Raw genomic sequence first — 26579 nt, 5'->3', positions numbered from 1 at the left:
GCCTGCATGCTGCAACGAAGACCTGATGCAGACAAAAAAAAAAAAAAAAAAATGCTGGCCTGAAAAAGTACCTGGTGGCAGCCTGAATAGGGATAACTTAATTTTTCTGATGAGCAAACAGGTATGGAAGAATGTAAACTTGTCCAAGGTCTCCTGCTAAAATGAGATGGTGCTAAGATTTAAGTTTAGGTCTTCTTGGCTGCCAACACCAGGTATTTCTATCAGAGTAAGACATCACCATAGACACTTATTACAATGTAAGGTCGAAAGAACAATGTCTTCTGGAATAGCAGTGTAATGGACTAGTAACAGGACTAACCAGCTCCCATTATCTTGATAAAAATCACTTGAGTAACTCTGACCTCAACATTCTCTTCTGAAAATAAAGAAGTCAGACCATATAATTTTTATGATCCATTGAGTTTTACACGTCTATGATCCAATAGCACATTCCAACAAAACTATTTATATACGTAGCATAATCTGCATAATACTGTTTCTATTATTGTCAGTGTGTGTGCACCTTCACTATTTTGAAATTGAACAAGCTTTTTAACCTTCCAAGATCGAAGACTAAGCCTTTATTTGGAGATGGGCTAGGAGGGCATCACTGGATGACACATTTGCCTGTATTTGGGTATATGCCCAGCAGTTGGCTGTATAGTTTCCCTTGGGGAATCTTTAGTAGACACAGCATAAAACCGATCTTTAAAGTTCTAAAAGCCTTTTATAGAACTGGCTTTACAGCTCTTTGAAGCCTTTTGACTTTTGTTTGGCTCAGGGAATTGCAAAATGTTTAGGAAACTCTTTTATGTATACCCCATAATAGAACAGGCTCTGTGTATCTCAAGGGTGTATTACAGAAGAGGAACACGACTGATCTGGTAGGCTTTAAAACTCTATCTTAACCTGGTAACTTTGCAAAATGGAAATCTTCCCATTGTAGAGGTGATAATACTGAGCTAGGGGAAATTAAAACTTTCTCAAACGTATATACAAGCTGGAGAAGAAAACTGCAGATACAAGACAGATCAACTGAAATCCTGATAATTTTTATATATATATATATATATATATATATATATATATATATATATATATATATAAATAAATATAGGTATATATAATTGTGTGTGTGTGTGTGTGTGTGTGTATATATATATATATGATTACAGTACATCCAAGGTGGTATCTTTTTGTTCCAACAGGTTTACCATAGTTAAAGATTGAAGGAACCTAGAAATTTCTATATTATTAAAAACATTAAAGTACAATCATTGCACATATACTATGTTCACTGTAGAAAAATGAGAAAACACAAATACATAGAACTTTATATATAAATCACTCATAGGATATATGACTTTTGAAACAAATGAGAAAATATACATCACCTACTCCTATTTGAAAATGTGTAGTTATACCTCCTTTGTGTACAATTAGAGAGAATTCAGACTTCCAGGGCTCTGGATTATCTACAACAGTTTCTATAAGGGGAGGAGTACTGCGCAGAGATAAGAAAGCAGCAGAACTACAGCAGAGATTACAATGAGTAGCTGACATAGCTGAGATCAGAAGAAGTGATATAGGCAAACAATCACAACCCTACCAACTTTGGGGAAGACATGTAGTGAAACAGTGGTATAAGATGCGGTAGTTTTGCCCCCTAAAAAACACTGGTGTGCAATTTAGTCAAACATCCAATGACTACTTACTAAACATTTATTATGCACCAGGCATGGTCTACACACTAGATTACAATATGAACAAAACAAACAGGACCCTTAAAAAGAAGTTCATATCCCAGTCTTACAGACACTTGTAAATAATCTAAATTATTTTAGATCATGGTCATTTCTGTGGAAAAGGTGACCATATATCCCAGTTTGTCTGTGACAGTCTTGGTTTGTGCCTATATTCTTGCTGTGATGATTAAGATTGCCTCCTTTTACTCTCCAAAGTGTCCCAATTTTGGCCACCCTATCTGTAAAAGAAATTTCAGAAAGGTGATATAAAAGAAAGTCACTGTAGGAGGGGTTATGTGGGATTGGATGCTCAGGAAAGGACTTAATAAGATGATGTTTGAGCCGAGAAAGTCATCACAAGGCTCTTCAGAGTGAGTTTGAGTTTGAGAAGGGAGAATTGTAGAGTGAAACAAAGATATAGTTTGGATTCTGCCAAATCTAGTTTTATATATTACTCCCACCACATCCTAGGTTTGGCACCATGGGCTAGGTTCCCCATGGGGTGCTCAAGTGGTATCGTTTAAGTCCGATAATGTGAGTCAGAAAGGAACACATTAAATTATATGGAGAAAGAAACTGATACTTATTTATAATATCCTCCCACAAATCTATATTTTTGAACAGATACACAGTAAACACTGTGTTAGGGTAGAGCTGGAGAATTAAATATATTTATGTCACTTAGAAGACTCAGGTCTACTTGACATACACCTCTAACACCTGAATCTGTTAAATAATACAGTGTTGATGACTAATTAAATGCTGAACAATGGGGGATAGACAACTTGTACTATGAGAGCTCAAAAGGGAATGAAATCAATGCACATCAGAGAGTGAAGACAGATCCAAGCGGGTAGAAATGGAATGTGAACAGCCACTTAACTGATTCACTGCCTGATTCGCTCAGTAAGCCACAGAAGCACTTGCCTGTTCAAGGAACAGAACCTTCTGGTGGGCTTGCTTTGCTGGCAGTTTCTGCAGCAATCTGGCAGTGTGAGCCATTTGGCTTTTCAGCAAAACTTCCTTCTCCTGCAAATAATCCCGCTGATGCTCTTTCTCCCAGCTGCTTTCTTACCTTCCTTGTTTGGCTCCCCTCTCATCGGCTTCTCTCCCTCTAGTTTTCTTCAAAGGAGCATATTTTGAAGGCTTACTGCCTCACCTAGGTTGCTCGCTGTCCTGCCTCTCCTTGGCTAAAACCACAAGAGACAGCTGTCCTCTGCTTTCGGGAATCTAAGCACACGTTGGTTTGCGGAGTTAACTGCCCTGCATTTATTTGCTGCACTAGCACAGTAACGTAGGGAGGACGGGAATCATGAACTAGCTTACAGAAACACAAGCCTCAGCCCTTAACATCCACTTAATAAACTTTAGTTGGATCAATAAATGGCAGTTACAGTTATTGAAAACCAACACACATTTAAAAAATGCAGTCATTTGTATCGGTTACTTTAGATTTATTCCTAATTACCAGGCAGCATAATAATGATTAGGTATCCAATTACCTTTAGGGAAAATTTATTTTTAAAAAAACAGAAGATCCTATGGGTATCAGCTCAGTAATAATGACAAAAGCTACCCATTTATGGAATGTTGGCTAGCAAGAGAAATATATGTAGGAATATCCCCATTTTACAGATGAGTTGACCCAGCTCAGAGCAGCTGGATGGCCTTCACAATCATAGAAATAAGGATAGAGCTGGAAGTCCAACACAAGGCTCCTAACTCTTCCTCTGTGCATGCTGTTGCCCTCCAGAAGCGTAGCTGGGGGTTGAGCAGAGAGAACAGCTCCACTGGAACATTCTAAGAATTATTATTTTTTGTTTTTAATGTAATATATTCATATTATGGTCATTAGGGCTATGAATGTAAAGACATTAGAGGGAGCAAAACAGAGCCAGCCAGTGAGCCAGACATGAGACACATAAAGAAGGGTGTCTAATGATGGAATGCCTTTTACTTGTCCAAGCAAAATTTTACTCCTTTTACTCCTCCAAGCAAAATTTGGCATAGTTCTTCTCCTACCTCAGCCACTCATTCAGTTCTCTGACTCACTCTCCCTGAAAATAATAATTAGTTGGCCCTCCTCAGCCATTATTACATGTTGATCTGCTTCAGAGTCTTATGCATTCACCTTTTAAACATATACACACTAATATATATAAAATAGATAACTAATAAGAACCTACTGTATAGCACAGGGAACTCTATTCAATATTCTATAATAACCTATATGGGAAAAGAATCTGAAAAAGAATAGATACATGTATATGTATAACTGATTCGCTTTGCTGTACACCTGAAACTAACACAACATTGTAAATCAACGATACTCCAATAAAAATTAATTTGAAAAAGTAAAGTGAACATTGGTCCCACATAAAGAACATCTTGAGACATTCTGATGGTATTGCAGTATATATATCAGGCAGAAGAAATGGAGAATGGTAGGCATAGAGCCATGGTTTGCAAAGGCTGGATCAAAACTAGTTTGTTTGTCAAAATTGTTGGCATATACTGCAAAAAATATACCAATGTTGATTTCCATCATGGCCAGTTGGACTTTGCCTTCTTCCACAAGAAAGGGCAGCTCCTCAGATCTTAGCCCCTTCCCGGCAACTCACAAGGTATCTCATGCTGGAAAAAGGAGTTTGGAGAGAAAATATACTTTATGAAAGAAAATCCATCATCGTCCTCCGCAAGCACAAAGCATAACCATATCGTCCTGGGCTGTAATACCATCTACCTCTACAACAGACATCACACTGTCTTCCTGGGTCGTTTAACGTGGCTGATTACGGTGACACCTCCTCAAAAAGAGAGTCCATCTGTTTGAAGGTGTAGGTTCATTTTACTTACAAAGTTTAAGAAAAACAGAGAAATTTTGGACAGAAGCTATATGGTCAAAGTAAAAGATGAACAGCGATAGTAAAAGATGTGGTGGATTGACAGGAGCCTTACAAGCCGCCCCAGGAATATGATTAGCTTGCTTGTGCCTCTTTCAGTATCTTTTGAGGGGAAGCAACGTGACCAATGTTAGTAATTTTAAACAAAGCAAGCCTTGTCAGTGGTAGTCGGTGAATATAAAATAATAAATATGGCCACGAGCATGTTTCTCCTACTTAGAGTAGTTTTCCCACTGGCTTCTAGGATGCGGTCAGCCAATGGAAGCACTAGCAAAAATCTGAAGGTTGGAGAAAGGAGAGGCCAGCAATTTTCTTTTTTTCTCTTTTCCTGAGCTCCCTTACTGTCAGGTCTCCACGGGTTGGCTATGTCCTTGGACTAAAGGCCACATCTCCTGTCAAGCAGTCTTCTGCCCACCGGTTCCCTCTCCAGGCTTCAGAAACGGCCCCCATCCCTTGCTCCTTCAGCGGTCTGCTATTACTCGAGTACACCGTACCCCTTGTTGACTTCCTTACCCCTGCCCACATACATGGCCCCTTTATTAAATTATTTTCCTGAGATCTCTTTCTTTCCTGCCAGGAAATAACTGATACATATCAAAATCAATGTATAATATCCTCAAGAGCCTGTATGGTGAAACTTCAATATTTCTTTGCATATTTAAATGAAGCACTGATGTGTAACTGTTGAAGTTTCTGCTAAGAAAATCTGATTACTTTAACCAATAGTGGCAAATACAGCTCCTTCTATGAACATTAGCTCTTCCCTTGAGAGCACATGATTAATTTTGTCAGTTAGTCAAGAAATGAGTTTTAAGAGTTTAACATGACAAAGACTATGAAATCAGATCACTTACTACTTTGAAGTTCTCACGATGACCAAAACAATCTGCTCTTTGGAAGAGTCTTTAAGCCCTATAGGTTTTACCTAATACACTAATTATGTGGTAAAGAACTTAAAATACAAAGTTAATAAACAATAATATGCAGATTTTCTTCTGAAATGAAAGGGGCAACCAGTATTCTGTATTTATGGGTGTTTCACCCATTGAACCTAGGTATCCTCTAACCAGATTTGGTAGCCATGGCAGAATTTGAAATAATGCAAGAAGCTGCTCCCCTCAAAATACCCCTTCACTCCTGAATGAAAAGTCAAATTTATTAATAGAGGCCAAAGTAATTCTTCTGATAAAGTTTAAAATGTAAGCTCTTGCTGGGAAAAGCAACCTAATTACATATATTCCTTGGCAGTCAAGAAAAACATCATCCTTTGCTTTCTTCTCATTTGAGGGCAGGTTTCAACAGAAGAAGCAAATTGAGCATAACTTGTGGCATTTTATGCGCATTTCAATAATGCAAATTTTACATAGTGCTATAAGAAATACGATCTCCCTTTATCAGCAAAGTTTGAATGAATTAAAAAACATAAATGTAATCAAGTATAGCATAGTTTCAGAGCAGGCAGGCCAAGCAAATATAAACTGTTTTATTCAATCGTCACATGCCAGGGCCACGTGAACTGAGAAATAAAAACTCCTATCACCTTTTGCCAGGACGAAACCTGAGTTTTATGAATCTTTAATTATGTGAGGTCTTCAGGGACACATCCTTTGCATGAGATGCGTCGGCCCTGTATTCAGATGTGGCAGGGATGAGGGACGGAAGAGGAGGACAGAGGGAACTGAAAACATGATTCTGTGATTTGTAATCAGGAGGCGAAAGAAGGAAGTGTGCGTAGCCAGAAACAGTTTTTCTTAAGTCTCTTATTTTCCTAAGCATCACCCTTTATTTTCTCTTCATACTTAAAAAATGCAACATAAAAAAATCTAAATCTTTAAATCACTAGCCTTATGAATGGCTTGAATCCACAGTCCCTTCAACAATGATAAGGCTGGAAGCAATTCAATGCAAATTTGTAAAACAGATGCTCTCTCTCTCTCTCTCTCTCTCTCTCTCATCTAAAGTTCTCTACTTGATGAAATGAAGAATGCTTATGTCATGCTTTTAATAATATAACTTTATTAAATTTGAAGTACTGTAACCCACTACTTCAACAGCAACTCAAAGCTTAAAAGAATGTTTTGGTTTGAATTGCCTCTGTTTCTCCTCAGGTGGAGAGCTGAACTTCACCACACCTGTAGCTCATTGTCTTGAAGCCTGAAACAGAGCTCCAGGCAATAGCCACCTCACACATGTTTTGGGAATACCTGCTAATAGGAAAATGTGTTCAGGTCTTGATTTTTCAAGAAAACTATGTGCAGAGAATTGATAAATGTCCAAACAATCTTCCAAAAAGAACCATAAAACGTTCCAATACTAAACTTCACACATAAAGAAGAAACAGTTTAAAATTCAATATCTGCAATATTATTCACCCTTTTAAATGGGTCAGCATTTATATGACAGGGTGTTCCTTGGGCTCCTATAGTACACAAATTGCCCATCAATAGAATAAGTTTCATACTACTAGTGTCAGACTAAAATCCTCAAAATCAACTCCATTTCTTTAGATGTACAGAAATATATTGGTTACCATGAGCCCCATCTAGATTAGAATATAATATGGTACAAGAAGATGTAGGCGTCAAATTGAAAAGGAATTAGGATAACTGATCCTGTATTGCACCGCACTACACTGAACATGGTAGCCACTAACTTTTAATGTTTGCATATGGATGTCTGAGATTTATTATATACAAAAGAATCTTTAAAAATGCTTATATTTTCATAACAAGTAAGGCCAACACATGTGTTTGTAAAATCCACTCTTTGCAAAATGATTTGCCATGATAAAAATATGTAAAAAGTTTCTGGTAAAATGAAAGCATCTTATTTTACCTGGACAAATTTTTATTACTACAAATTTGCACTCTCTAACATAAAGATTATTTTAGAAAAAAATCACTAATTTTAAATTATTTATTTATAAGCAATCCTAGGCATTGCCAAAACTTGTATGAAAAGTTCCCAGAAAAGGAAACTGCTTTTCTCTAACTTGTAGTAGCAATAAGACACATCAAAGGAGAGTTTGTGTTCATGAAAATTTCTTTGCACTTCAAATTTTCTGTTTGTATAAAGGCATGGGCATTTTGGTATCAAATGAAAGGCAACTGCCAACAACACAGATTATGTATTTCAGAAATAACCTGTTTCCAAATGTAAAACAAAATCACTATTTCCTTAGATCACATCTTTAGTTGAAAAAGTGAAGATTAAGGGCTTGCTGGTAAAATGAAGAAAAAAAAATCATCCAAGGCACATTCATATTGTTTTAAATTTTTGATAACTACAAAGACATATGCTGATTGTTCAGGATACAATTAGCAACTGCTTGCATATCCAACTTTAAAGCAAATTTTTTAAACTAATTCAACTCTGCTTCCTACTTTTTCATTAATTACTAGCTAAGGGACTTGAAAGTGCTCTAATGAATTTTACATTAGATTCTCCAATGTGAACAGTGTATATTATCACAGCATCTAGTAAACGCATAAATTGGCTTTTCCAAGTTGCATTCTGAGCAGTTGCAAAGATTCTGGCTGGATTTTACAACATTTAGTATTAGAGACTGAGCTGAAAAGAATTTTTACGAGAAACAAGTTGCTGTAATCACATTTCCCAGGTCATAAATCTAACTTACTATTTTATAATAATCTGTCCTATTTCTCAAAGTTCTTACATTTTTCTCCTGTGGCTCAGAAAGAAGAGAATGAATCCCACCTATATTGATTTCTAAATACGCATTAAATAAGGCTTAAAATATTTCTGATATACTAGCTTTCCATAAATTTCATATTATAAATTACCACGCAGTCATTAGCTAACCACTACGTTTTAGATTCAGTGCTTATGGTTTATGACTTCACAACCATTTACCATCTTCATAAAATTCTTTGAAATCAGAAGTTTCAGAAAACTATACACAAACTGAGCAAGAAAAGGCAGAGCACTGCACCCAAATCCAGCAAGAAACAGGTAGAACCTTAAAATTGCCTTATCAAAGAGGAAAATACAGACTACCATGGAAACCTCATGGAAAACGTTCTTTTATAAAATATTTCTCTAATTTCATAGCTAGATAAAAGATCCCCTATCGAGCATTGTCCAATAAGACATGATATCATAAACAGCACATCATCCTTAATTGAATGTTTATAGCAAATATATTGATATTATTGATCACAATTGACATGATACAGCAAACTCATATTGGGACTAAGTATAGAAGTGTAAAGACTGGGTGAAAAATACAACAGAGCTCCAAGTTAACAATAGGCAGGTACAGACTCTCAATAACTATTCTTAAAAGCGTCAAAAGCCACCACAATTTGCACTGCTTAAAGATTAGCATCCGATAACAATTCTGTTATTATGTTCATGAATACTTAATAATGCTCTCAGAAAATCATTTGATTTTCACAGTTATCCCCTCAAAACTGTTTTTCCTGATCAGGTTGTCAACATAATCATATATGCAGTTCTGCTATTCACCATAAAGACTTTACTTCCTAGAGAAAATGTTGCTCAAATTCATCCCTCATCCTTGCACTATAGTGTATAAGTGTTTTTTTTTACTAACTCTTCTTTCTCATGATTTAGATAAAAGAAGACACGTGTAAGTTGAAAAAATAAAGCTAACAATAGTTCTTCATAGCTGGAATCAAAGTGTGGTATTTTATCAACCCAGCTTTGCTCCTCAGAAGTTTGAGGGTCCATTAAAAATATCTATTATCAGAGTCAAAGTAGTTTTGGTCCCACCTGTCACTACCTTAATTACGGCATTGCCTAGGAATTTCACGGGCAGCAAAACTGCTGGTTTAGGCTCATAATTTTGGAACACCTTAAAAAAATTTTCTATCAATGCTTAGATTTAAATAGAGTTTCTATTTCAATTGTGCAAACTGTTAAACATTAAAATCCACTGCAATGAAACAAATATCAAAGCTCTCATGGACATTATACTCTTCAGCTGTTTTCACAATTTGCTCACATTTTGCAAGGAATTCAGAAATCCAAAAGAAATGTCCTTAACTCTTTCACTGCTAAGTTCTATAATCAAATACTAGAAATAATCCATGGATTATAATGATCAAAGGTAGAGAATTTCTAAATACCTGCAGTAAGAACAGCTTTGTGATTTTCCAGCAAACTGCAGCAAGCAGGAGAAAGGGAAAAACCCTCACACAATCATGCATTTAAAAAAAAAAATCTTTCTACTCTGCAGACACTGCTTCCTTAGATCGAGACACATTTAACAGCGACACTGCCAAAAAGACACAAAAGATATATCCACAGAATCCAGTTCTATCCCAAAATTAGAGCTGCACTGCACACATTTTTAGAAACGTGAATCTCAGCAAACACAACTGTATTTTATTGACAGCATTAAAAATAAACACAACATAGAAATAGTGAGCCTTTCCTATTCCATTTCAACTTCGGTACCATGCTCTAGCAGCCTCCATTAAAAAAAAAAAGTCATTACCTGTATGAAGAGAACCTGTTAATAGCCTGAGAAGGTACTGGGCAAATTTCAATATTTCACGTTTACATCGTTTTCTACAGCCACTCATCTTAAGCAACAAGGTATTCCTCTGAGAAGAGCCAGAAGTCTTTGCCAATAAAGAAAAGACAGTCTCTGAGGGGAAACTTCTGTCTCAGTTTATGTCACAGGCTGCCTTACAACTCCTGTGGAATTAGCTGTTAGTGCCTGAATCAGAAATTCCTTTAAAAAGCTAGAGAAGCCGGATATAGATAGAATAGTAACAGGGTGGTGAGAAAGGGCTGCTTCTCAGGTCACCAAGTTCTTCTGTGGCAACAGATAGGCTGCCGGTTCACACTTGTAGTAACCCACGGTGGCTCAGCTCCGCGTCCCCTCTCCAGGAGCAATCACAACCTCACAGACCATTCAGAGGGAGGCGGGGCCTGCGATGCCAGCTCATCAATGAATCAGCATGTAAGCAGGTGAGGGGACAGATGACAGGTCACTGGGGCTGAAACCCTTTGGATATCAGTAAAAGGAGCCCACAAATGCCATCAAGCCTGCTGGGGAGGAATCTCATTGTCCAAGGCTGTACAAAATGATTCCCCCCCACCCCCGCAAAAAAGGCAAGTAGGAAAGCATGCTGTTCAAGGTCAGACACCAGACAATTCCCTGATACAGTGTTAATCAGATTCAGAAAGCCTAAATGGTGAAAAGGCTCATTTGAGAAGCTGACCCTGATTCTAAACAGATTTGAAGATTTACCACCAAAGAGAGGCAAAGCTCTTTTGTCACAGATAAATATATTCCACTTCATGGGCACAGAAGTGGAAAATAAGCTGTTACCTAAATCTGGCTGTGTTTTCTGCACTGTCCAGGCTCAGGGATTTGAAAATTAGGGGGAAAAAAAAAATCATTGTCTCCTTTAAAATACAGTAGCCTGGAAACCACAACTCTTAAGCCTCTATACTTGCTTCCAGGCAACAGAGCTCCAAAACTAATTTACTGCATTATCCTAAGAGAACGACTGCCTCAGTTTCCTCATATTTCTAAAAGGTAAACTGCAACTTGCTAGCTCCTTACCAGTTGACTTAATAGTGAGAACAATTGTGAGAGCTCACAATTTTCACAAAGAACTATTCTATTAAAGATAGTGTTACAGAGGTAGGCAGTTGCTATGAAAGCTAGAAAACTTCCTTGAATGTGCGGTTTTTGGTTTTTTTGTTGTTGTTGTTTTTCATTCCTGAGTGCCTTGGGCAGTTTCTAAGATTTGTCGACACTCTATATTTCCAGGGTGTTTGGTAATTTATTTGTTTTTGCTTATTTTGTGTGTGTGTGCGTATCTCCTTGATATCTCCTTGATACTTAGTGTATGATATCTCCTTGATATTTAATGTATGTGGATGTGCCTCCTCTATATTTTAAATACCTAGACGGGTCATTTTTTTTCTGACAGTTGTAATAATTCTACTTGGAGCTAGTATTTCCCAACAATACTATACATGAAATGATGTTCTTTTACAATAAAGAAAGAAGTACTCCTGGAACCACAGACTTAACAAGATCTAGTAGTAATGCGCTCTTTTCTGTAACTCTCCCATATTTCCACCAGACTCAGTGATATCATCATCTGAAGGAGATAATGAAGCATGCTTTCCGAGAATGTTTAGAACTTTAGTTGGAAGTATCTGAGATAAAAACAGGTTTATAAACAAAGGTCAGCAATATACTTTTTAAAGTTCTTTCTCCCATGCATTTGCCGTGAGTGATGGCATCCCAAAGTTTGAAATTGGCAGAAGAAATACACTATTGTAGTTCCATAGCTGGGACAAATTATTTTAAAGCCCCACTTTCTTATCTATAAAATGGGTAACAGGACACTGTTCATTTGTTGGAGAGTGAAATAAGATATGGTATAGATGGCATTAAGCAGAGCACTTTCATTCATTTATGCAGAAATTATGTATTGAGCACTTGTTTTGTTCCATACATGGTTCTAGGTGCTGGCAATACAGCAGTAATGAAAAAAGGCAAAGCCTCTGCACACACAAAGCTTACACCTTAGATTAGAAAACAACAAATTAACAAAGAATAAATAAAAAATATCACATATAAATAGATGCTATGGGGACTATTAAAAACCAGATTAACAGAATAGAAAGTGAGTAGATTGGTCAATGAAAACATCTCTTCCTCTGGAATACAGATTACAAGAAGGAGACAGCCATCAACCATAAGATGTTCAGGCGAAAGAGCACGTCAAGTAGAGAGGAAAGCTTGTGCCAGCACCACAAGCTGGAGAAGAGCTTGGCATCCTCAAGGAACAGAAAGAAGGGTGTGACTGCTTAAGTATACTGAGTCAGGAGAGCCTTATAGGAGATGATTTCACAGGGGAGGCCAGGGCCTACAAACCAGGGCCTACTAGTATGCAGGGTCTTATAGCCAGGGTAAGGAATTCGGGTTTAGTCCATGTGAGCTGGAAAGTCACTCCAGGGAGTAGGAAAATTCTACGATCTCTGTGCTATGTAAAGGATGAACTGTAGAGGAGCAAGAGTAGAAGACTGAACACCTACGAGGGGCATCGCAGTAGTCATTTCCACTACTGGAAATGTGGAAGTGGCATGTGGTGCCATTTGGTGCCAGTGTGGTGCCAGTGTGGTGCCAATGGCATGTGGTGCCATTTGGTGCCAATGTGGTGGCATGGCTTGGAGTGGAAATGAGAAGTGGTTGATTTCTGGATATGTTCTGAAACAGAATTAGTAGGGTTGGAAATGAGGGAAAGTGAAGAATTAAGGATGACTTAGTTTGAGGCTTGAACAATTAGATAGATAACTCTAATGAATTAAGAAAGTAAAACAACTGTGGGTAGACTATGACAGTTGAGAAAGTCAAAAGTTCTACTTTGGACATATTAGCATTGAGGTTTTGTTTGTTTGTTTGTTTTAGCAAAGTGTTTTATTCAAAAGCTTCTCAGCACCATTTAGTTGTCAGAAAGAACGGATATCCCCTTTTCGTGCCCACCCAACTCCCAATCCCAGAGGCAGAAGTTAAACCGTTTGGCGAGAGCTCCTGCTAATGATTATAATTCAGATCATGAAAAGGTTTTGGTTGTTCTCTCACCTACTTTCTCCAACCCTCTACTTAACCGTGACTCAAGTAGAGCTGTGTTCCCCCGCAGTTCAGAACAACAGGAAGGAATCATGTCAGTTTTGATCAACCTCCCTTTCCTGGCCTATTAGAGGCGCATAAAATTACCTTGAAAAAACTGAATTCAGTGACTGCCACCTAGGAGGGACAGTGTTACTGTCAGGCAGCATGCAGTTTGGAGAGCTCAAATATTAGGGCGCCCTCCTCCCACTCTACTCTAGGAACAAGGAGCACTAAGTCTGTTTTCTCTCCACACACTTCAATTGCTCATCCTCTCCTGCCTTATAAAACAGACACTACACTGAACTGGTGTGACAGAGTTAAGACAAACAATTACATCTGATTAAAATGCTAAGAGATCCTGAGCTGCTGGAGATGAGGAGAGTCGATAGTATGAGCTGATCGTTCCCTTTTTTTTCTTTAGAGAGTATTTTGTTTCAGCATAAAGCACACTTTCCCAAAGAGGTTCCTGGAAGAGAAATCCAAGAGTCTGACTGTGTCCCGTGGGAATACACAGTCACCTGTATAACTCTGGCTTCAGTCCCTGGATCTGGCCTTTGCAGCTACTTCAGGTCCCACGGGAGGAGGAAAAGCTGGAGGCAATATCACTCGGCCAAAGCACCCATGGGGTCCCAGGCTGGCAGGACAATGGGCTCCTGCTCTAGTACAGCTAGCACCTCTTCAGGGACATGCTTCCTATCCACCGCCACTTCATAGACATATTCAGAGAACCACTCATCTGTCATGCACAGGTAACCTTTGTAGCCATGGTCTTCACCCCACCAATTTTCCACTCTCCATTTCACGAAAGCACCCTCCTAATCATCCTTTTCTGAGACAGCAGTGAAGGTCATGGCGTGGGTCATAAGTGACTCACCAAAAGTCAGCCTCTCGGCTTTATTCGTGTCCTTCATGGAGACACCAAACACTAACTCAAGGTCATAGACATTCATGTCACCGAGGCCCAACTTGCCATTGAAGTGTTTTCCAACATCACAGCCAAACCATACAGCCTCTCCATCTTTGATGGAGGCAGCAACCATCTTTTGCAATAAGTCAATGGGCTCGTTGTTATATAGAGTTTTTCTCCCTCCAGCCATATTTCTTAAGTAGTCCACCGTGTAAAGTCTGTTGTACTTGTGCTGGGACCGAGGGTCATTCACTAAACAAACCTTATCTTCCATACTGAAGAGTGGCTTGACATGTTCCCTGTAAAACGTCAAGGGTGTTATGGGGCCAATCTTTTGATAGTTTTTATCTTTGTCTCGATACTCCCAGGCGAACGTCTCTGGTGGATTACGCAAATAGATACACACCACTCTGCACATCTCCTCTATCGTGGTATCCTGTGTGGCTGAGACTTCTCCTTTGGTTGCGCTGTTGTATACCAGGTTCCGTAGTCGTATACAGAATTCTCTCATCTTGTGATTCAGAATATCATTCATCCTACTGGTTGCCTCTGTTGTATAAGATTCAGGGAAGCACTTAGCGATAACACCATATTTTTCAACAATATTGACAAGCATATCCCATTGTCCTCCATCATTTGCAGGATTCGTAAGCAAATACTGCACCACCCTACCATCCTCAGGCTCCTTTTCCTGCGCTGTGTCCACAAAAGCATTTAAGAAGAGATAACAGCATTCAACTTTGTCCCAGAAAAAGAGGTAAGACTGACTAAATTCAAATTCTTCAATATTTAATTTTCTCATGAATGGAAGTCTCATAACATTCAGACAAGGAAAGATCCAGCATCGCCCTGAGCTCTTCTGGTTGGTGATGGGCTTGCCTTCCGGATGCACAGCCTGTTGGAACATGTGCTGAATACCCTGGACCGTGGCCCTCTTCAGACAGATGTCCAGCAGGTCGTGGGTGGTGCCGGCATGCTGGGCCAGTACGAACTGAGGATCGGAATTCAGTTTCTGAAGCAGAGTAGCTACCTTCTCCGAATTCGGTCCTGCCGCGTCGTTCATGGTGCCCACACTGCCCGGCAGGGGAACGGTAATTTCGAGGTCCTCAGGCAAGCGCCAGGACTGCACAGCGGTTCGCTGCCTCAGCTGCCCGACCTGCCTCTCCCACTGAGATATTTTTAATGTATTCAAAATTTAATATATTTTTCAATTAACTCATTCATTTAAAAATATCTATTTAAACGAGAAAAGCACTAAAGAACCTGCAGATGTCAGAGGATACTAGGAAAATACTACATAAACTCTAGAGAAATAAATTTGACAATTTAGATGAAATGGACAAATTGTTTTAAAAAAATCTACCAAACATGAAATAATAGATAATAATTTGAACAGTCCTATAATTGTTAAGTAAGTTGAATTTACAATTTTAAAACTCCCCAAAAAAGAAATCTTCAGGCCACATGGTTTCATTGGAGAATTCTACCATATATGTAAAGAAGAATTAACACCAATTCTTCACAATATCTTCAAGAAAATAGAAAGGAAGTAACACTTCCTAATTCATTTTATGAACCAGTATTACCCTAATAAATACAATACCAAAAAAGGAAACTGTAGACAAATATCTCTCATTAAGACACACTCAAAAATCCTTAATAAACATTAACAGAATAATTCAGCGATATATAAAAAGAACGATCTACCACAACCAGGTGTGGTTCAGTCTAAGGCTCTAAGGTTGCAAGACGGACTTGATATGGAAAAAGCAAAGTAATTTACCATATTAACAAGCTAAAGAAAAAAAATAACATAATCACATCTATTGATTCAGAAAAAAATATATGACAAAGTTAACATGCATAGATAATTTTTAAAAAAATCTCAGTGAAATAGGAATAGAGGGCAACTTCCTCGACTTGATAAAGCACATCTACAAAAACCTACTGGTAACATTATACTTAATGATGAGAGACTGAATGGTTTCACCCAAAGATTAGGAACGAGGTAAGAATGTCTGCTTTCACCAGCATTATTCAACATAGAGTTGGAAGTAGTACCAGTGCAATAAGATAAGAAAGGAAATTAAAGACATACAGACTGTAAATAAAAAAATAAAATTATCCTATTTGAGGATGACATGATTGTCTATGTAGAAAATACAAAAAAAAAAAAATCCAAACTTAAAAATACTCCTAGAATGAATAGTGAGTTCAGCAAAGTCATAGAATACAAGCTCAACATTAATTGTACTACTGAGAAGTCATTTGTACTAGCAATAAACATAAAAATTAAAACACAATATCATTAACAATGGCTCAAAAAAGTGAATACTGAGGTTTAAATCTAACAAAACATGTATGAAATTTGTGTGCTGAAAATTACAAAACCTCTGGAGAAGGAAACAAAAGATTTGAATAAACAGAGAGACACTCTGTGTTCATGTATTAGAAGACACAACACAGTAAAGATGCCAACTCTTCCCAAATTGACATACGGTTTAACACAGTTCCAATCAAAATATGAGCAAGATTATTTTTAATATAGAAAAGATTCTATTAATTATATGGAGAGAAAAAGAAACTAGAATGGCTGAAACAATTTTTAAAAGAAGATTAAGTCTTGAAATAATTCTACCTGATTTCAAGAGTTATGCAGCTTCACTAGTTAAGACTGTGGTATTGGTAGAGAGATGGGCACATACTTCAATGGAACAGAACAGAAAACCTAGAAATAAATCCACACAATTATCCACAACTGATTTTTGACAAAGATGCCAAGAGAAAATCAGTGGAGGAAAGAGAGCCTTTCAACAGGTGGTGCTGGGGCAATTGGACATCTATAGGCAAAAACTGAACCTTCACCAAGATCTCACATCTTACACAAATATTACCTCACAAAGGATCACAAAATTAAATGTAAAACTACAAAAGTTTAAGAAAAAATAAGAGAAAATCTCTACAATTTGGGGCTAGGTAAAGATTTTTCAGACTTGACACCAAAGGATTATTTATAAAAGCGAAATTGCTAAGTTGGATGTCATCAAATTTAAAAACTCTCACTCATTTAAGAGGATGAAAAGGCAAGCTCCAAAGTGGGAGAAAATATTTGCAAACCACATATCTGACAAAACACTATTATCTAGAATATATAATGAACGTATAAAACTCAACAGGAATATGCACACAACCCAGTTAGAACATGAACAAAAGACATGAAGGCATTTCACCAAAATAAGATATTCAAATGGCAACAAAGCACATGCAAAGATGTTTGATACCATTAGTCATTACTGAAATGAAAAATGAAACTACAGTGAGTCCATCATTACACATCTAGCTGAATGGCTAAAATGAAAAATTAGTGATAAGACCAAAGGCTGGTAAGGATGCAGAGACACTGGACCATTCATACATAGCTGGTGGGAATGTAAAATGGTACAGCCGCTCTAAAAAACAGTCTGATGGCTTTTTAAAAAAATTCTAAACATATATCAACCATTTAACCCAGCAATTGCACTCCTGAGCGTCTATCCCAGAGAAATGAAAATATATGTTTACACAAAAATCTTTATATAAACCCTTATAGCATTTTTGTCTATATTTTCCCCAAACTGGAAACAACCTATAAACAAACAGTGATTCATACACACCAGCAAGAAAAAAGGAATGAACTATTGATATCTACAACCTGGATGAATCTCAAGGGGATTATACTGAGCAGGGGTGGGGTTGGGGGGGAAGCCAATCTAAAAAGGTTACATACTGCACAATTATATTTATGTAACAGTCTTGAAATGACAACATTTTTTAAATGGACGACAGATTAGTGGATGCCAAAGATTAAGGAAAGGATAGGGGCCAGAGGGAAGTGAATGTCGCTATAAAAGTGCAACATGATAGATCCCTGTGCTGATAGAAATATTGTCAATTGACATTGACTGTATCAATGTCAATATCCTAGTTGTAATATTCTACTAGAGTTTTGTAAGATGTTACCATTGGGGGAAACTAAATACTTTACCATGGATCTCTTTGTATCATTTCTTACAATTGCCTGTGAATTTACAATTATCTCAAAATACAGAGTTCACTTAAAATTAAATAAATTAAAAAATGTAAATACCTTTTGAACACCTATTGTGCATTACTATTTTAGGTTCTGAATATACACAAGTGAACCAAACAGACAAAACAGTGATTCATGGAGCTTATATCATAATGGGGGGAAAAGACAATAGAGTGGGACAAGGAGAATTGAATATGCTGAATGAAGGGAGGGGATGGTGGTACAAGTAAAATGGGATGATCATTGAGTCCTCATCGAGGTGATATTTGGGTAAGGATTTGAAGAAGGCAAGGCACAAGAGTGAGCCATGTGGATACCTAGAGTACACATATGGGTACCTGCTCTGTATATGCATATTTCTGAACAGTTAATTAATACTCTATAAACCATTCTGTTGAGGAACTTCCTTGAAATCAGCCCTTAGGGCTCATTTTTGATGTTAAAGCCCAGAGCACCAATCTGACCAATTTTTCCTCTAGGAAAGGCAACTATAAATCACCAATTTTGTTGGTGAATCCATTGCCTGTGTCTATTTACCATTGGGGGGTGTGTAGGGAAAATACTGTTGCTTAATGCTATCCTCAGGAACTTACAAAACAGAATTAGGAAAACAAATATAAAATGTCACAGAGCGTTAGAAAACAAAAAAGAAAAATGCTCTTAATTATCAGCTAATTTGGATTAATACAACCATTACCTCTTATAATACATCAATAACCAAGGTTGCATGTTCAAAAATAACAGACGTCCTTAACTTTTCAGAAGTGCTTGAGTAAAAGCCACTGTCATTCACAGAGAAATGTGAGTAAACTTCACAACAGCTCACAAGGGCTCAAGGATTTTCTGGATGAACAAAGTAGTTATTAGCACTTTTAGCACATGGTACAGAGGCTACTAAAGTTAACTGAAGTACAGTTACAGCTAAATTTAATTTAAAGGCAAGCCGGTACATCATGCAGTAAAAACCAAAGGTCCTACGATGAGGGATGACTCCACAGGCAACCACTGGTCTTGTTAAGTAACTTACAGGGGAACGTGAAAGTACAGGCTCATTTGAGCACGCATCTCTCCTAGTTACATTTTGGAATTTTATTTATTTTTCTGACCAGCTCTTCTTGAGAAGTCCAAATCCAGGTAAAGCAAATCTTAAATACACTTGGGTTATGCTCATTGCTCCTTAGAATGGAAAAATAAATAAATAAATAAATAAATAAACATGATTGATTAAGGGAAGAGTGTTGGCTTTCCTTCAAGGAAGAAAGAATCCAGTAATTCCCAAGAAGACTCTTGCCCCAATGAAGTTTTCCCCCAAACGCTGCTCCTCTCAATACATGTTGGTGTATTTGGTGTGCCTCAGTAGGAATAGACGTTATGATGCTTTTCCAATTGTCACAAGTTGCAAAATTAAACATGTGCAGCTTAAAAATAGCTCACCATGGGGCTGCAGAGAGAAGGAGAGCAGAGCCTTGCGGCAAAGTCACAGGTTTTGAAAGTGGGTCTTGATAAAATATCAGACTAGGTATTTGTCCATTAGAGAGGAATGTGCCAAAGCTAGGTCCATTATTATTCCAGAAACATCACTATTCGCCTACTTCAACGAATAAAGAGCATACCAACACACTAATAACTTTTGCATCAACTTTGGAAACAGCTTTGAGAGTACAAAGCAAGTCAAAAATCAAACCTACTGGCTGGAGAAGTCCCCATTTCACGTGCCTAGGTCTAAATCAACCCGAAAAACCCATCTAAATAGTATTCTAGGTAACACCTAGACAATATAATAATTCATTAGACTATCCATAATTTACTGTGATAAAATGAGAACAAAACTATTGATAGATATGAGAATTCTGCATCACACTGGCATAAAGGAGGTGAGATATTACAAATATTTACATGCAAATAGATCCATAGAAGTATGTATTTAATACAAATTGTGAGATTTTAAAATACCCAGATGGCTGAAGTTGTAGCTATTTTTTGTTTTCTTTTTAAGAGGGAGAAACATAGTCTTTCATACATGTGAATTCAGAGGTACGTGAAAATTGTTTGTGACATAGTTTAGGGAAAGAGTCTGTTGTAAATATGTGCCAGCAAGAGCTGAGTAAGGACTCCTTGGATGGGGCTCCACCTACCCGGAGCCTTATCTAAAAGCCTGATTACTATTGCTATGGGAGCTGGGAAGATAGGTGTATTTTGCTGATGGAGAGCCCTGAAAGTCAGAGTCAGATGCACGCGTTGTACTTCAAAGAAAATAAAAATACATTGGAGAGCCCTGATAAGCAGAGATAGGGCAGAGATCATGGGCATGGAAAGGGGTTTCTGGGTCAACATGAAGAACTTGGAAGCAAGGTAGACTGAGGTACTAGTAGGAGGAAAGTTGCCACCTTCCCAGCCACAGATTTACTCCCAGATTATAAAAAGGAGGACCTGATGAGTCCCAAGGCCCATTCTTTGACAAAAGTAGGCTGAAAACCACGTCTTGAAAAAATTTATATTAGCTTATTTTCTTTGTGATAGATTTCCACCCCACCCCCCACTCTCTGATGAACCATATAGAGTTAAGGAACTGGGTTCTAATTTAGCACTGAAATTAAATATCAAGTTAGTTACCTTTACTTAGTCTCATTCTACTATTAAGCAGGTTTGTAATCCCCTGCCTGAAAAAACCCCATGTACTATGAAGAATACAAAAATAATATCCTATAAGTATATAGCAATTTTAAAGTGTTCGTATATAAATACTTTTACTTTATTGAGATTCCTGGAACTTATTCACTTCAATTTTACCCACACTCCTCCCCAGTTTTTCGCAAAGTACGGTCTTTGACCTATTTTCATCAGAACTAGCTGTAATGCCTGTCTTAAAGATTTCTTGCCACCTCTCCCCTGCCCCTTCAACATAAAGTCACAGAATCCTTGGGTTTGGGGTAGGAAATCTTATAAATTTAGAATCTCCTGAGTTCTCAAAAAACACAGACTTTTGATCATCAAAGCAACCTAAACGAACTTCCATCTTGGAATGCGAAGTCAAAGAAAAGTCAATTGCAACTTGAAGATGATAAAATTATGATTCTATGAATGTTTCAATAATCCACCAGATATTACTGCCTAAAGCCACCTACAATTGTTGAGAGCCGGGAATATCATCTTTGTAATGCATCCCCTGCCTTCCATTTCAAAACAAATCACAAGTGAGTGAAGGAAGCTTCATTTTCACTTATATCAAAGGCAATCAATAGGCTGGTTTAACACAATCAGGTTGCTCATCTGGCTTCAGCAAAAGTCATCCACCAAAAGCAGTCCTGTGGTGTCTATTCAAATCTAATGGACACACACAGGCGTGGTGACACTGGCTTTTTACAACATTTCATAGAATGGCCAATGTACTTAAAAACAATTAGGCCACACAGATGATCTGAACTGGGATCCAGCATGCTAATTCTCTTCCCTCCCTCCCACTATTATATTTTTTGAAGATTAGTCTTTCTTTTTCAATTATCACATGTTATATACAATTTGGCTAATATAATTATGATTAAGCTGAACCCAACCAATGTTTGTTTTTGTTTCATAACATATAGGCACAGGGCTTTCTGCTTCATTCTCTTGTGAGGTGAGAGCTCAGAAAAGATAATTTTGAGACTGAAGTAACTAAGTAAAGGGCAGTATATAATAAAAAAAAAAAAAATTGAAAGGAGCGATAAACGTATTGGCCTCCTCCAAATCCCAACACATATAGATGATCGATTCAGAAATTTTTTTATTGAGTCTCTACTATTTTCCAGGCAGAGGTCAGTAATTAACTCTTAGATAATGTTAAGGTATATACTGAGCATTTAGAAATGCTAACCTAGCAGTCAGAAGAAAGGTCAAGGTTGAAGGTCACATGTAGAAGTCATTCATGTAGAAGTGACAGTTAAAGCTGACTATGGATGGAACTCCTGAAGGAGACAGAGGTGACCTACAAGGCTGCTGTCACACTGTCTCAGTTATAAATGGATTTGCCCTATTTTTCAATCAAGATCAAACTGCCTTACACTATTTGTTTATCATAAAACAGTTTTTTAAAAAGAGAAGATGTAAATTTTAAAAAGTCAAAGAAGAGTTTAAAATAAAGAACAAGAAAACAAAGAACTAGTCTAAAGATTATGAGAAATAACAGTGATATTCAAACTGAAATTTTCAAGATGGAAATGCTGCCATTTGCAACAACATGGATGGACCTTGAGGGTATTTGAAATAAGTCAGACAGAGAAAGACAAATACCACAAATTCTGTATGGTCTCACTTACATGTGGAATCTTAAAGAAAACAAAGACACAAACAAAAACGAACATATATAGATACAGAGAACATATTGGTGAGCTGGGGCTGGGGGATGGCAAAATTGGTGAAAATGATCAAAAATACAAACTTCCAGTTGTAAGATAAATGAGTCTGAGGGGTGTAATGTACAGCATGGTAACTGCAGTTAACAGTACTTACTGTATGTGTGAAAGTTGCAAAGGAGAGTAAATCTTAAAAATTCTCATCATAAGAAAACAATTATTTTGTAGCTATGTGTGGTGATGAATGTTAACTAACTTATTATGGTAGTTATTTCACAATATATACATATATCAAATCATTATGCTGTACACCTAAAACTACACAATGCTATATGTCACTTATAACTCAATTTAAAAACTTATTTTGTAAAAAAAAAAACCTGAAATTTTCTTGATTTGTTCAACAAAAAATAATTTTCTCACTTATGTAAACAGCAATGACATTAAATAATCACTGAAACATATTTACTCATTAATATACCTGTTTATGATTCTCTTTTGCAAAGTTCCTGCTAAAGCTTCCATTGATGCTTTCATAACTACATGAAAGCAATAGGCCAAATGCCAAAAAACAGCATAGATGCTAGCCCTGCAGCTAATTATGACAACCTCCATCATATTATAATAACTCCTAGAGCTGCCAGGACATACAACTTACAGATGAAACTGATGGGAGAGCACACACTGGCACCCCATTATGGAAAATGAAGCAATGTAACAACAACAGAATACAACTGCTGCCATTCCCCCCAAATTATATTGATATATTCTTGTTTTGACTCACATAAAGGGAAATATTAGATTATGCTGAAAATAAAGACTTCTTCGGGCTATGTTTAACAATTCTAAATTCAATTTGGACCAGCTGAAGGAAAAGAATGCCTCAGAATCCTCTGTGCCTCTTGAACGTCCTTGAGTGCGCTCCACGGATTCATTTCCAAACAGCAGCCTGAGGACGGTAACACTGCACATACTCCCCTGAAACTTGCTGCCAGACCCCCTTCTCATCAGAGCAGCATGATTAAACATTCAGGATCCTGCCACGGTGGTGCCGAGCAAAATAACACAGGGCTCTGACCTTCTCCAGGAAAATCAGTCAGGGAACAAATGTGGGACAATGGGTGACACTGTGTGCTGTAACCGAAAACCACCTAATGAAGTTTTCATGTTACACACTCTCCAGGATGGTAAAATGCACTATTAAACTCTCACTGTAGTAGTCACACTAAAAGCCTTTTTAAATGCATGCTGCAAATTCATATTCAGATCCGTCCACAGCGGACCCTCTTCTCCACGTGAAACTCCAGAGCCCGTGTGGCAGGAGTGGGAGGCTGTGAGATGAGCACTGGACTGACGGTCAGGCTGGCATTCCGGATCTCTCAAAGCCCAGAGTCGAGTGAGTTGCTTCAGGTCTCAGTGTCCTGGTGTGTAAAATGACTGCATTGGATTAAGTAATCTCTGCCTTCTATTCCAACTCAAAATAAAAAATATCTACAAGAGGAGCTCTAAATATATTTTTTAAGATATCCACATAAATGTTCCATAATATGGATGTAATTCAGTCTATTCAGCATACATCTACTGACAGATATTCAGGACTTTTCAGTCGTCCTGCTCTGCTACCACAAATGATACTACAATAAATAACCCTATACACGCATCCTTATGATATGGAGCTTTCATTGCTATTGGTTTGTATCATTTACTTAGATGCATGCCTACTACACAGTATTCAGATAGAAAACAAGTTACGAAGACATGTATTTAATATGGTCCTATTCTTGTGAATTAAAACTACATTCTCTGGGCTTCCCTGGTGGCACAGTGGTTGAGAGTCTGCCTGCCGATGCAGGGGACACGGGTTCGAGCCCTGGTCTGGGAAGATCCCACATGCCGCGGAGCAACTGTGCCCGTGAGCCACAACTACTGAGCCTGCGCGTCTGGAGGCTGTGCTCCGCAACAAGAGAGGCCACGATGGTGAGAGGCCCGCGCACCGCGATGAAGAGTGGCCCCCGCTCGCCGCAACTAGAGAAAAGCCCTCGCACAGAAACGAAGACCCAACACAGCCAAAAATAAATAAATAAAATAAATAATAATTAACAAAACAACTCACATTATTAAAAAAAAAACAAAAAAACACTACATTCTCTGCATGTGTGCATGTCATTTGCAAAGAATGGCAACCTACTTTGTTGGAGGGAGAGAACAGATTGCATAAGAAAAAGGAGACTGCCACAAAATGGATGCTCTCATGGTATAGTGCTAACATTTGGAATATACAACTATACAATTTATGAAAATATGAAAGATTTTAATATACATTTATGAGAAATATATATAGATTAAAAGAAAACAATTTCATGAAGTGATGGGAAATGTAGGCAAACTTTTACTTGAATCCCTGCTCTTTTTATATTGTTTTTGCAGAAAAGTAACACCTAGACAAAAGGAAAAATAATGAGTCTGTGATATGAACTTCCTTTAGAGGTTCTATGCTTGCAAAATACCAATGATATCTATTTATGGGCAGGCCAACATGGTGAAAACTTTTGCGATCTAATCTTCGCAAGAAACTTTTGAGGTAGGTCCTCTTATTCCCCACAAAAAGGATGGAGGAACTGAGACTGAGAAGATTTAACTAACTCTCCTATCTCTTTTACTGTGATATGAAGTATCATATCCTAAATGTGTTCCACAATTTGCCGGACCCCCAAATCCATGCTCTGAAGCATCATGGAACATTAATGTCCACCTCTCTGCCTCCTGTGAAGCCTGACAAACCCACATACGTCACTCCTATGGCTTACAGCAAAAGTGCCCCCCCCACCGCCTTTCCTACAATGGGAGCCATGAAATGCAACAGATAAACCCTATTTATGGGTGAGAAGTACGCAAAGCAAAAGTTAATATGATTGCTTAGAAAAATAACAAATATTATTAAATAATACCATCTTTACCATTCTGAAATATTGTTAATGGGTACAATCATTTCATAGAGGGACCTAGATACCACGTTTCATTTAAGGAATTTTACAAGGTAGAGCTTGGCAAACTGAGCAGGATTTATTTTCAACTGAGGTAAGTCTACTATTACTAGTCCTATAGAGTAACTCCTTGTGTGTCAGGGAAACGGGTTTAGGGTGAAAAACTTTTTCTCCCAATCTTTCCTCATCGAGAAGTATGTTTTCAATGCTTTTATAATTTTGCCTTTAGCAAAAGACTGTTTATCTCATAACCATTTGGGCATATTTTGAAGATTCACTCAGTCTTTGAGTGCAGACGGATTTTTTTTTTAATTAATTAATTTTTTATTTATTTACTTTTGGCTGTGTTGGGTCTTCGTTGCTGCATGCGGGCTTTCTCTAGTTGCAGCAAGCGGGGCCTACTCTTCGTTGAGGTGTGCGGGCTTCTCATTGCGGTGGCTTCTCTTGTTGCGGAGCACATGCTCTAGACACGCGGGCTTCAATAGTTGTGGCACGTGGGCTTAGTTCCTCCGCGGCATGTGGGATCTTCCTGGACCAGGGCTCGAACCTGTGTCTTCTGCATTGGCAGGCAGATTCTTAACCACTGCGCCACCAGGGAAGTCCCAGATTTTTTTTTACAATATGATTGCTGAGACGTTTTTCATGTAGCCATCTCTCTACATAAACTCTCTCCATACCTTTCTTCTCAGATAAAGCCAGAATCTCCATTTTATTTTGCTGCTGAAACACAGATTCATTTCTGCAAATGTTTGCTTCTGTACATAAAGTCTAGACCAGTGCCACGGACAGCTGCTGTTGTGTGGGATTTAAGGGCAATTTTTCCATTTAGAGACCTGAAAAAATCTGGCCATAGCAGCAATCAGCCAACTTAGTCTTCATTCTCCTCTTCTTTAATTTCTTAGCATTCTTTAAAGAATAGATACATGTATATGTATAACTGAATCATTTGCTGTACACCTGAAACTAACACAACAATACACAATCAACACAATCAACTATACTCCAATATAA

General features: G+C 37.8%; 1 protein-coding gene and 1 pseudogene across 3 annotated transcripts in view; both read right to left on the bottom strand.

Annotated features, from left to right (window-relative positions):
• The window catches only part of KCNIP4 (potassium voltage-gated channel interacting protein 4), a 1174076-nt gene that overhangs the window by 908849 nt on the left and 238648 nt on the right, over positions 1–26579 (bottom strand). The window contains exon 1 of one of the 2 annotated variants that reach the window (XM_082462667.1): positions 10131–12729. The exons of the other annotated variant lie outside the window; for it this stretch is intronic. Within the exon in view, the coding sequence (XP_082318793.1) occupies positions 10131–10218 (88 nt within the window). The 5' untranslated portion in view covers positions 10219–12729. Of the gene's footprint in view, positions 1–10130; positions 12730–26579 lie in introns of those variants that run through there. 2 annotated transcript variants of the gene reach the window in all.
• On the bottom strand, positions 12792–18603 carry LOC309661206 (bleomycin hydrolase pseudogene; annotated as a pseudogene). The gene has a single exon. The product of its transcript is annotated as a bleomycin hydrolase pseudogene (transcript).

This window comes from Balaenoptera physalus (genome assembly GCF_965194825.1).
Source record: "Balaenoptera physalus genome assembly, chromosome: 5".
Taxonomy (NCBI): Eukaryota; Metazoa; Chordata; class Mammalia; order Artiodactyla; family Balaenopteridae; genus Balaenoptera; species Balaenoptera physalus.
The sequence above is the reverse complement of the archived record's forward strand: the minus strand, read 5'-3'. Positions and strand labels throughout refer to the sequence as shown.